The sequence below is a fragment of the Condylura cristata genome, unplaced genomic scaffold, assembly GCF_000260355.1.
Source record: "Condylura cristata isolate star-nosed mole 26May11 unplaced genomic scaffold, ConCri1.0 scaffold00017, whole genome shotgun sequence".
Classification (NCBI taxonomy): Eukaryota; Metazoa; Chordata; class Mammalia; order Eulipotyphla; family Talpidae; genus Condylura; species Condylura cristata.
In genome coordinates, this window is record NW_004567118.1 from 33,475,817 (window position 1) to 33,487,089 (window position 11,273).

The 11,273-nt window shown below is 49.7% G+C and overlaps 1 protein-coding gene across 1 annotated transcript; it reads right to left on the minus strand.

Annotated features, from left to right (window-relative positions):
- Positions 1 to 285: 285 nt before the first annotated feature.
- SERPINF1 (serpin peptidase inhibitor, clade F (alpha-2 antiplasmin, pigment epithelium derived factor), member 1) lies at positions 286 to 10,593 on the minus strand. Its single transcript, XM_004684792.2, has 8 exons — positions 10,496 to 10,593; positions 6,549 to 6,636; positions 4,784 to 4,982; positions 4,109 to 4,264; positions 3,508 to 3,711; positions 2,209 to 2,351; positions 1,136 to 1,346; positions 286 to 676 (listed from the first exon to the last, which is right to left on the minus strand). The coding sequence occupies exons 2-8, from the start codon at positions 6,627 to 6,629 to the stop codon at positions 417 to 419; spliced, it is 1,254 nt and encodes a 417-aa protein (XP_004684849.1). The 5' UTR covers positions 6,630 to 6,636; positions 10,496 to 10,593; the 3' UTR covers positions 286 to 416.
- Between the last annotated feature and the right edge of the window lie 680 nt (positions 10,594 to 11,273).

The following is an 11,273-nucleotide window of genomic DNA, read 5'->3' on the forward strand; positions in this document are numbered from 1 at the left end:
AGAAGAAAAAAGGAAACAAAACCTGAAGTCTAGTTAGTTTTAGAGTGTGCTCCGCTGCTGGTGGGGGCAGGATGCCCTCCTGAAGGCAGCAGTGGTTCTAGTAGATAACCCCCCTGAAGCATTATATAACAGAGATAACCAAAAGTTCTAAATGTTGACTGTGTAGAGTTCAGATAGAAGCAGGTTATCAGTGTGGGAGCAGCAAGTTCCTAGAGGGCAATTTATCTTCATATTAAACAACCTAACTCAAAATACAAGAAGGAAAAAGTAACACAAGTTAAGAATACAGCACTTTATTGCAAAGTATACGTTGAAACATTATACACTGAAACATAGGGCAGCCTTCATGTGATTATAATAAACTGCCACCCTCTAGGATTTTCTTCTTAAGAGTGTTTAAACATTAAACTAGACCATTAAGTGCCCCTGGGGTCCAGAATTTTGCCTATGAAGAGAAGAGCCCCTGTATCCGTGTCCCTCAGTACAAAAATAAAAGGCTGGTTAAGGTGATAGTCCAGGGGGAAAGTGAGGCGGGCGGGCTGGAGCCCTGGGCTGGGGCTGGTGCCTGCTCCATCCTCACTCCACTCGAAGACAGCGCGATGTTCCACTTGAGTAAGCTTGATAGGTTTGCCCGTGATCTTGCTAAAGTCTGGCGAATCAAACAAGGATTGTAGCTCTGTGGAGAATGAGAGCGTTTCATTAAAACCATGCCTTACCTAACACCCCACAGGAGAATACTGTCCTGATTCTTAACTCTTGATTATCAAGAAGGTAAGCAAGCAAGGAGTAGGACACCACTTGAGCTCTTTTGGGAGGTGTGTAGAGCTCTGGGTGACGGGCTAAGTGACTTGTGCCCAAGAACATAGCCAGTGAGATCCAGATTAGAAATCAGATCAACAGACCTGTCTTGAGAGGCAGTGTCATATTTCCTGTTACAGGAATCATGCTTAAGGGGCTAAGAAATGAGTGTGATACCGAAGACAGTTCAGAGTTCCCCTCCAGCTTTACCAGAATTAAGCAGTCATATCTGGGCTCTATATAAGGCTCTGAGGCCCTTGAGCTCAGTTTGGCGATGATGAAGGCCCAAAGACTTGATTCCGCCTTCCCAAAGGGCCTAAGGGTCTTGGAAACGTACTCATCTCTTGCAGGGACTTGGTGACTTCGCCTTCAAAATTAAGCTTCAGTTTAGGGATGGTCAGAACCGCTTCCACAGTCTTCAGTTCTCGGTCTATGTCATGAATGAACTCAGAGGTGAGGCTTTCTTCTATCAGCGTCAAGTTCTGGGTCACTTTCAGAGGCAGGAAGAAGATGACACTCATGCTTCCAGTCAAAGGCAGCTGGGCAATCTGAAAGACAGGGAGGAAATACATGGGTCCTCCTGTGGCACACCCACGCCCCAGGCTGCCCTCTCCCAACCCAGTCTGACATGCCCCTCTAGGCTACAGGGGCAACAAGACATCTACTCATGGTCCTTCCCAAAATAGGCTATTGCTTTCTTACCTCAGCCTAAAGACAAGAATTTTCTCAAATGGTTCTGAGGAACTATTTTCTCGAATGGTTTTGAGGAACTAGAACAGATTCCCTGGGCTATGTTTTCCCCCAAGGTTTATCTGCCACAATTATCAATCATCTGTTACATTTAAAGCCCTGTGCTAGAAAAGCAGGTGTCGGGCCCAGCAACACAGAGGCAGAAAATGAGTCTTATGAACAGAGGTTCATGGGACAAATGCTTTTGGGGTCCCACAAACCCCTGAAATATATACAGAAATGTGTGCATGTGTTCACTTGCATGTCTGTCATGTTTTAGGTATTTTGTAAGATTCTTAAGAAAATAAAGTCAAAGTTAAGAACTACTGACTTAGAATTAAAAGTGAGTCAGGTGTATGTGGAAAGACTAGAATGCCACTAATTTGGCATTTGCGATGGGCTTTGAACATTGGCAGAAAGAATATGAAGGAAAGCAAGGACAAAAATCATCAACATTTCTCATTACCTTTTTAATCCTTATGTACACCATGGGAGGATAAGTTTACCCCCTTTCATTTTAAGATGATGTTCAGAGAACTATTAACTTGCTGAAAGTAACTCAGCATTAAAATTTGACAGCTGTCAGGTCTCAAGGATCTCAAAATCCATTCTATTTCCACTACACCATTCTGCCTTGTCTTTTCCTCACTCCCACCCTCCAACCACCCTCCCCCTACAGACCTTGCAGCTGAGATCAGAATCCAAGCCATAGCGTAAGAGGGCCTTAGGGTCTGACATCATGGGGACTGTCACAGTCCTCTCCTCATCCAGGTGGAAATCAGCCAGGGATGTCTTTCTGGAGTCAAACTTGGTCACCCACTGCCCTGGAATGAAGCGAATGGAGGGTCCTGAACTCCGGGAGACCAGATAGGCAGTGGAACAAGGATGGCATTGAAAATTGCCTGCATGGCTAAAGGGGCCCTGACATGGTAAAGAACAGCTCTATCTCAGAATGTGTGGGCTGACCCATAATATTCTAGAGCCCTGAATACCATCTGCAAATGAGCTCAGAAGGAAATATACCAATTTTATCAATTTAACTATCTGGATTATACAATTTCTATAATAGTCTAGAAGAAGGTAAACAGGTGTATACTTCTACAGTGGTATATGTCGAAGATAGGATCAAGGAGGCCAGAACTGGAAGGCACCTTGACATCATTTTAATCAACCCCTCTGAGTTGTAAAAGCCCTGAAGCCCAGAGAGGTGAAGCAATCTTCCAGTGCTCACACAGTGTGGTGATAACCAAGCTTCCTCATTTGAAGTGGACTTTAACATGCTGGTCTGCAACTGCATCTTTCACTCCCTGGAGATCAGTGCTTCAAGTACGAAGCCATTGGGCTTTTTTGGTAGGAGTTTAGGGGTTCAATCTTGCTACTGCCTGAGAGATAGTTATAAAACATTTCAAGGGGAGGTTGTCAAAACCAACCCAAGGCTTATCTCACGTTGGGCCCTGGGAATAGTCTTGAGCATACCATCACAGCCTAGAGGAAGAATGTTATCACACACACAGCGATCTACTGGGTACCTGCTGTGTCCCAGACACAGTGCCAGCATTGATGTTAAGATGGGAGACAACTAGACAGTGTCTCTGAAGTCAGTGTATTGTCCCCATGTTAGAGATAAAAAGAATAGGTCCAGAAAGGCTATGAAGCTGTGCAGGGCGCTGCAGCCCATAAAGACAAAGCTGGGCTCTGAGTCCGACTTCAGTCAGAATCCTGATATCCTCCTACCCGAGGCGGGGTCGACAGTGGTAGTGCTTTCTCCCTCTGCTAGGCTTTCTCCAAGGCCTGTTCTCTTAGGTGAACACTCACCAAATGTTTGCCTCGGATTTGAATACGAACAGATTGCATGTCAAATTCTCCTCTGCCTTCACCTCTGGGGTCATGTTGAACTAGGTCTCTGACATACCCCCTTTTCCCAGCCTCTCTAACACCCACCATCCCCCCCGATCAAAAAAGAAATGGCAAAGCCCTCACCCTTGAAATAAGCCACCCCAAAAAGGAGAATGCTGATTCCACTGGTCATTTCCCGTGTGGACCTAGTGATTTTCCCTTTCATCTGGGCCTGCACCCAGTTGTTCATTTCCTGAAGGTCTATGCGAGAGTTTCCAGTCAGGATCCTGGGCCTGGTCCCATAGGACTTTTCCAGTGGTGCAACAAAACTCGATTTTACTCGCAGCTCTGGAAAGAAATGGAGCAGAGGTTAGGGACTTGGGAAGCTAAGCCAGCAAGCATACCCTCTCTGAGAGCATGCCAGCCGTGTGTCCTGGTTTACCAGTCAACAGGCCCTGACATCCTGCCTAGCTTCTCCCTGTGACGTGCCAGGACTCTATGCCAGCATTCCCAGGCTCTGGACAGGGAACAACAGATTTGGCTCATTGCTGTTTCTCTCCACGTTTACTGCCTTCCCAGCTCTCCCGCTGTCTCCAGCCCATTTCCTTTCTCACCCTCTTTGGGCTCATGGGATCCCACTCATGCCAGGCCTGGCCTAGGCAGATAGAATCTGTTTTTGAAACCCTGTCCATGGAGCATGGAGCCCCACTCCCCTCAGGCAACCCCAGCTAGCAGGCCAACCTACTTCTCTCAAAGATGATCCGGGAAGCACTCTTAAAGTTCTTCTGGGGTGCAGTGACTGAAGCAAGGAGTTCCTTGTAAGTGCCATGAATGTCTGGGTTGTTGATCAGATCATAGTAGAGAGCTCGGTGAAGAGTGGATTCTGTCCGCTGTTCCGCTCCTGCCAGAGACAAGAATATGAGCTCAATAATTTCCCACCAGGCGTCCCCCAGAACAGGACAAGAACTTAGTTTTCTCTCTGCTGATTCCAGAAACATTCTCGTGGGTGAGGAATTTGAATACAGTGGAAGAAAAATCAATTTTCCTAAATTAAGCGACAGGTGCAGGCATAGAGAGCACCATGAGGGTGGGACTGGGGGCTTCAAGTCTGTGCTTCTCCCATCATAGCACTTGCCAGGCTGATTAATAGTTACCTGTTTGTTAGTTTCCCTGTGAACTTAGTGACAGCAGAGACCATGCCTGCTTCTGAAGGCTGGTTTAAGGAATGAATGAGAGTAGAAGTTACCATGTCGATCAACAATTCCGAGGTAGCACACCCATGTGAAGCGTACCCTTCCCAGGGGGTTGTGTGCACACCCCTGTACCCAGTAGGGGCCCCTGCCTGAACTGAAGTGTGTCTAGGGGTTAGGCATACATGTGCAGTTGCTGCATGCTGGGCTTTCTGCACTGGAGAACTCACCCAGGGAAAGGGCAGAAAACGCTGTGGCCACGCTGAGTGGAGACAAGAGCACATTGGCAGTAGGGCTCCCGTTGGATCTCACACGGTACAGGTCATAGCCAAAGTTGGAGACAGCCGCTGCCAGCTTATTGACAGGGACCTTGTAGAAGGGATCTTCCTCTTCCACTGGCACACCCGTGGTGTCCGGGGCCAGGGAGCCCTGGGTTTGATACAAGAACCAGTGGAGATAAGCAGTAGGTGATTGGTCTCATCACTCTGAGTGGAAATGTCATCTTGGCCCCTTAGGGACGCCTTGAATGTGGTATGTTTAACCTACTATTGGAATGAGTTTGCACCCCCACCGTGCAGTTGCTCTCTGCTGGGGAGAAGCAACCCAGAAGAGAGATAAGCGGATCAGGTTTAAACACTTGGAACCTGTGAGCCTATGACACACTTTTTTTAAAAAAAGAAGAGACACCCTCCCCTTCCCAAGAAATCCTACTCAGGCCAGACCAGGTTTCCTGTGCTCCCCCTGCACACTGCTTCCATGTTTTTCCCTAGACCCTTATATTAAATTCCCATCATTATTTTTTTTTCCGTCATTATTTTTAAAAAAGATTTATTTATGCACACAAGAACTAGGTTACAGCCCAGAGGTGCAGGGGGAATAGAGGGCTTACCAGAGATAGAGTGGGGAGGAGAGCAGGTGGATCTACTGAGTACACTGCTGAGGGGGGCAGCAGGTAAGACTGGAGAGGTCAGCTGCACCGTGAGGGTCAGCTCCATGGCTCGAGAAGGAACTCACACTGCCGTGGCTGCTGATAGCTTCATAGTGCTGAGACTCAACTCCTGTGCCACTCGAGGGGCCCTGCTCCCTTGTCATTCATGGCCCTGGTCAGATATCACTTCCACCACAAACTATCCCTGGGTCACCCCAATTTGAAGCCACACTTTGGTTTTATGACCCTTTTTTTCTTTCTCAGAGTCAGGTACCAAACTTGCTCGTTAACCACCATCTATATGCAGACTGGGTGCTAGTTCTCTTCATTTTAGTTACTTTTTCCGTGCTTGTCTAAAACCCAAAAAGACTAACATCTCAAAAAATATCCATGAAGGCAAGAAGTGAGCCCTACATTTCCACACATCCCCAGCACCTACAGAGTAGGTGCTGAGTAGATGAAAAATAAGGGCCTGGCTACAATGGCCCTGTGAGAATGGGCATTTGTAACCCCGTTGTATAAATAAGAAAACAAAGATGGGTGAAGTGACTTGTTTATTAAAAGTAAGAGGCAGTCAGAATTCAAATTCAGCTCTCAAGACTAAGTCCAGGCACCAGCCACTGGGCCCCAGCTGCCCTGGCCCCTGGATTGATAGTCACCTTCCATGTCACACAGTATAGCTTCTGTCCCAGCGTCAGCATCTACCTTTGCAGCCGCCTCTGCTCTCTCTGGACAGGAAAGAGGTCTTTCCACACTATTACATCTCAGCTGGGGCCTGGCCACTATCAGGGCATGTGTCCAAGGCTGTCACCCACCCAGTGAGACCCACAAGGAATGCCAAGTAATGAGAAAAGGTCTTTATACAAGTGACACTCTCAAGCTGGCTGCAGTACTTTTCCTTTTTTCTCTTTTTTAATCTTATTTTTGTCCCTAAGCAAGACAATAGCTATTTTGCTTATGGAGAAACAAACACCCTGTCTAGACAAAAAGGGTCAGAGCCAGCTCCCTGTCCTGTCTCACTTGGGATTAAATGTACATGCGTGCACACACACCATGTTCACACTGACCTCCAAGTTGCCAGCATTGTTCTGGCAGCTGCCATACCCAAGAAGGACTCCGGTCCAGAGAAGTAGTATGAGGGCCTGCATCCTGGGCCTGCAAGAAAGTAAGAGACAGCAAGATGCTTCCCTCAATCATCACCCTGCACCACTGAGCCACACTGTGCGGGGATCAGGGGCTTGCCAGAACCAGGTACCTGACCACAGCCTCGCCATGCTTTGGACACTGAACCCAATAGAGCTTTCTTCTTAGCCCCTGACCACCCTCCACCCTACTTCCCAGCCCACAGCCCTGTGATGAACTTGTGCTTTCATCCCATCATCAGCCTCAGGAGTCCCACCTTCCAGCCTGAAGCTCCAGAACACTGAAGATCCAACAACCAGCTCCTCTGTATAGGACACCCTGGGCTTTTCCCTGGAGGTACCCGACCAGCTCCTTATAAAGGGTTTGGGGCCGCATGTACTCCCAGAACAGGGGTTGAATCTGAGTCTCGCAGAATAGGGAGGACAGAGGCATCCAGTCCAGTTTCTGGACTGGGAACTGGCCTCAGGAACTCATTCCCTTCTCAGTTCTGTGAAAAGCTCTTACTCTCACAGCTAGGGGTAATAGGTCTTGGGACAGACATCCTGAGTTCAAATCTCAATTGGCTTAATTGCTCTCTAAAGCACAATATTTTCTCTTGTAAACTAGAAATCAAATAGCTCTTACCTACTGTGATCAGGATTAAATGATAATGTCTTATTAGCACTTAACAGTACCAAAGACAAGTGAGTTATCCAATAAGCCATGAGTCAATAATTTTCTCCCCATAACTAGAACCCAAGACAGTGTGGGGACAGATCATCTTCCCCTACCAGCTGGAAATAAATGGTTTTTATATCCCAGGAATCTTCTTTCCTTGAAATTAAGCATAACCCCCTTTCTGGAGAGACCACCCAAGTCTCTTCACTTCCCTAGCAATGACCAGCTCTGGTCTGGCCCCTAGATCACAAGGGAATGGGGAAATCTGGGTGCTGGGCACCACATGCTACACCATCCGTCACGCCTCTACATTCACTGCCTCTACGTGGCCCTGGAGTCAGGATGTAGGAGCGAAGTGCGCTTCACAAATACGATCATCCAAGAGGCCCCTGCTTAAAAAGTGGAGTCAGGGTCTCAGCACCCATAACTTCTGATGGGTCCCCATTCTCCATTCTTACTGCTGAGTCAAAAACTTGTGATCATTCTTCCCTTCACCTCACCTCCCCTGCACGACACACATGCAGACTCCCTCATCACCTTTTTATATGCCCATAAACACACACACACAATACACAAGACTTTTCTGACTCCTCACAGCAAGTAGGTAAGTTGGGAATGCAGTGTGTAATTTGTGTCCGAAGTCCTTGAAGTTAAGTCTGATCATCCACTGGACAACACTGAAGATCATAAAAGGCAACAAAAGAAGGAAAAAAACAAACAAAAAAAACTGCCTCCTGAGTTTGCTCAGCCTAGGGGTGGACTGTCAGTGAGAACCAGCTGCTTTTCTTCCTGAACCCTGATCTTGGGCTCGTGTCTCAGAGAGCGTTCTGTGGACCCCATGTATTAGCAGCTGCCCCCATGTCTGCCCCCTTGACCCAGCGAGAATCTTCAGTTGAGAGAATAGGAAAAACTCTCGCAGTGCAAGATAAAGACCTAACCCGGTCGAGACTTACAGCTCTCAGGCCAGTTAGCCTCACTCAGGCCTGGCAGGAGACTCGCCTGAGCCTCAGCAGACGGCTTATTGGAGACTGAAAAGTCAGCAAGGTGCATAGGTGGCGAGGTTAGAGGAAGAGCTTTTCTCTCTAGTGCCTCTGGCCAGGATGTATTTGAAGGAAGGAAAGAGGGGTCCTCCTGGTGTAGGTTGTTTTGAAGATTCATCTTTAAAATGTATTTTATGCAAACAAAAGCTGGGGTGCAGGCCAGAGGTGCAGGGAGTGAGAGGATTCACCAGAGACAGAGTGGGGAGCAGAACAGGTGGATTGACCGAAATACACTGCTGAGGGGAGCAGTGGATGAGACAGGAGAGGTCTGTGGGGCCATGTGGGTCACCTCCCTAGCCAGGGTTAAACCTGTGCCACAGTGGCTGACAACAGCCTGACAGCACTGAGCCTTCAACTCCTGTGTCACCAGAAAGGCCCCCTGGTGTAGGTTTTAAGGAAATTAAATTCACAATTCAAACACACATGAGATGAGCTCTTCTCTATGGGTCCCCTACAGAGCCTGAACCCGAGCTTTCGTGTGGGGTTGATCACGGTCACCACATGGGTAGGCTGAGGCCAAAAAGAGAGAAAGGATCTCTGCAGGGAAAGGCATGGTTCCCGGCCCTCAGGGCTCTGGGACGCGTCGTTTAATGCACTTCTTTGGATCCCCTACCTCAAGCCCTAGGGATGAGGGGCAAGGAAAGATTATTGAAAGTCCCCAAGAAGGGCAGTGTGGGGAATTCCCTGGCCCCCTTCCTCTCCCATCCACATTTAGGGGCTGAATTCCTAGTGGAGAGGCGGTAGCCAGGCAGTGATGGGGTTTCTGGGAGAGTCAGGATCTGCAGGGGCCCCTCTGAGGGGTAATTGTTCTCTGAGCTGGGGCAGGCAGCCACTGGCTGGCCAGGGGCACAGGGACAATGATGCCATCCTGTGCAAAGGGCAGTATCCAAACCAGACTCCCGTCCTGCCAGGTTGGGGAGGGCTCCGGGAGGGGGCATGTATCCTCTCGGTCGGGCCAAGGTTCAGGCCTTACTTTCTGCCACATTGCCCTAACCAAGACACACAGGAACTGGGATTTGGTGATCTTGACTTCCAGCTGGGAGGATAAATTCGAGCCAATACATGTGTTTCAGATTAATCCCAGTTGTGAGACAAACACCATCCCTCCTCCTCCTCCCAGAACCACACAGCCTCAGGCCACATGGTGGTGGACCTCATGTGCCAGCAGGGAAGGGCACCGCCCTCTTCCCTGGCTCTGAGAGAGAGATTCCCGTGGTCTTCTCCAGGCTCACCCCACCCATGGTGACCCTGCCAGCCCCAGGAAATCTCCTTCCAGTCTTGGACCTTAAACAAATCAGGCCAGGGTGCCCATGCGTCTGATCTCCCTACACTCCAGAAAGACCAACCCTAGCAAAAGAATTCCCTGGCCCCCTTCCTCTCCCATCCACATTCTAAGGGTTGAATTCCTAGTGGCGAGGCGGTAGCCAGGCATTGATGGGGTTTCTGGGAAGGCTGCAACTTTTCTTTGGCCCTGACCCACTTGCTGTGGTGTGTCCCAGGGAGCTGAAAGAGTCAAATGGCCATTTTTCCCAGCACTGGCCCCTGAACCTCCACACCCCCTACACGGACTTGGCCAAGTAGCAGTCATTGGAAGGACTCAAAATCCCCCCTGACACCCCAGCTTTTACACTCAGCTAGGAGGCTCCGCTGTACTCCATCGTCTCCCATCAGGCCAGCGGCTTGGCGCTGCTGGGGTGATAGCTTTGAAATCAGCACCAGTTAGTTTTGAAAAGAAGCAGCAGGGCGCTGGGCCCCAGCCAGGGCTGCAGCGTGGGCTGTCCCGGACTGCCCAGTGGAGGTTCAGCTTAGGGCAGCCTCCTTCCGGTGGGGCTGTGGAGCCCCTCTGAGTCGCTGCTCAGACCTGCCCCTGCAGCTGAGCTCTTGGTCACTCCTACACCCCCGCTCAAGGCTCCCCACTCTCTTCATTCAAGTCTTTGCAGCTTTTCCCTAGTGGTACAGTGGACTGGGAAGAATCGCCTTCTGCTCCTTACCCCTCTCACTTCTGCGCGCTCTCTCTCACTCACCCTGCACCGAAACTGCAGAAGCTGCTGTCTCTCCCCTTCTCCCGTGTTGCTCTTTCCTTCTCCCAGTGTACCCCTGCTCTCCCAGTAGCCCCAGCCCAGGGAGTCTCTCCATCTCCCCCTGGTACTCAGAGTAGCCCGGAGCTGCTTTACCTGTGGGTGTGCTTCAACTCCACGCCCAGCCTAGGTTTCTGGAGCCTGCACAGGGAGGGGGCTCCTGCAAGCACAAGAGTTTTTGTGCCACCTCCCAATCTGGCGTCTAGTAGGCTTCAGATTACAGCTACTCCTTTCTTAAAGCGCCTGCACTCAATTTGGATTCTGTGATTGCATCATTGTCTGGTGTTAACTTTAACCCACTGCTGCCCTTCCCCCACACGCCCCTCCACCCAAGGCACACACATTCACACGCTTGACTTCTCCCCTGACCTTCTTCCACGACCCTGGCTGCCCTCACTTGCTGCCTGCTGGCCCACCCTCAGAGGGCAGCCTGGCCAGCCTCAGGAAGGGGGGCATCGGGGACTGTCTAAGGAAGAGTCTTACAGAAGAGGTCTGGGAGGGGCCTGAAGTGGAGAAACTCTGGGCAGGTACTGGGCCCCTGGGTTTATCCTGGTCTTTCGTTCTGGCACTAACTCCCATAGTCCTTTGCTTTCCTCGCTACAGAATGAAAGGATAGGACTGGGATGTCTGAGTACTTTTTCAGCCCTAGGATTCTGTGATTTTGGAAGATCAGAAAAGGCAATGGGAAGAATAGCTGACCAGAGAAAGAAATGAGATAATCTATAAACACAAGCACCCCAAGGAGGCAGCGTGTGTGCCGGGCACCTCCCTGGCACGCTAGCCCCAAGCAGTGCCCTAGAAAGGAGAGTACCTACACCCTGCTCACCTTGAGGTGTTTAGAAAAGTTGCATTGTGGGCCCTCCCTGGTGGCACA

Coding starts and splice junctions, on each gene's coding strand:
- SERPINF1 (XM_004684792.2), bottom strand. CDS start 6,629: ATGCAGGCCCTCATACTACTTCTCTGGACCGGAGTCCTTCTTGGGTAT. Junction 3,712..4,108: donor CCGGATCATCTTTGAGAGAA/GTAGGTTGGCCT, acceptor ATTTCTTTCCAG/AGCTGCGAGTAAAATCGAGT. Junction 2,352..3,507: donor TGGGGTGGCTTATTTCAAGG/GTGAGGGCTTTG, acceptor GCTTCATTCCAG/GGCAGTGGGTGACCAAGTTT.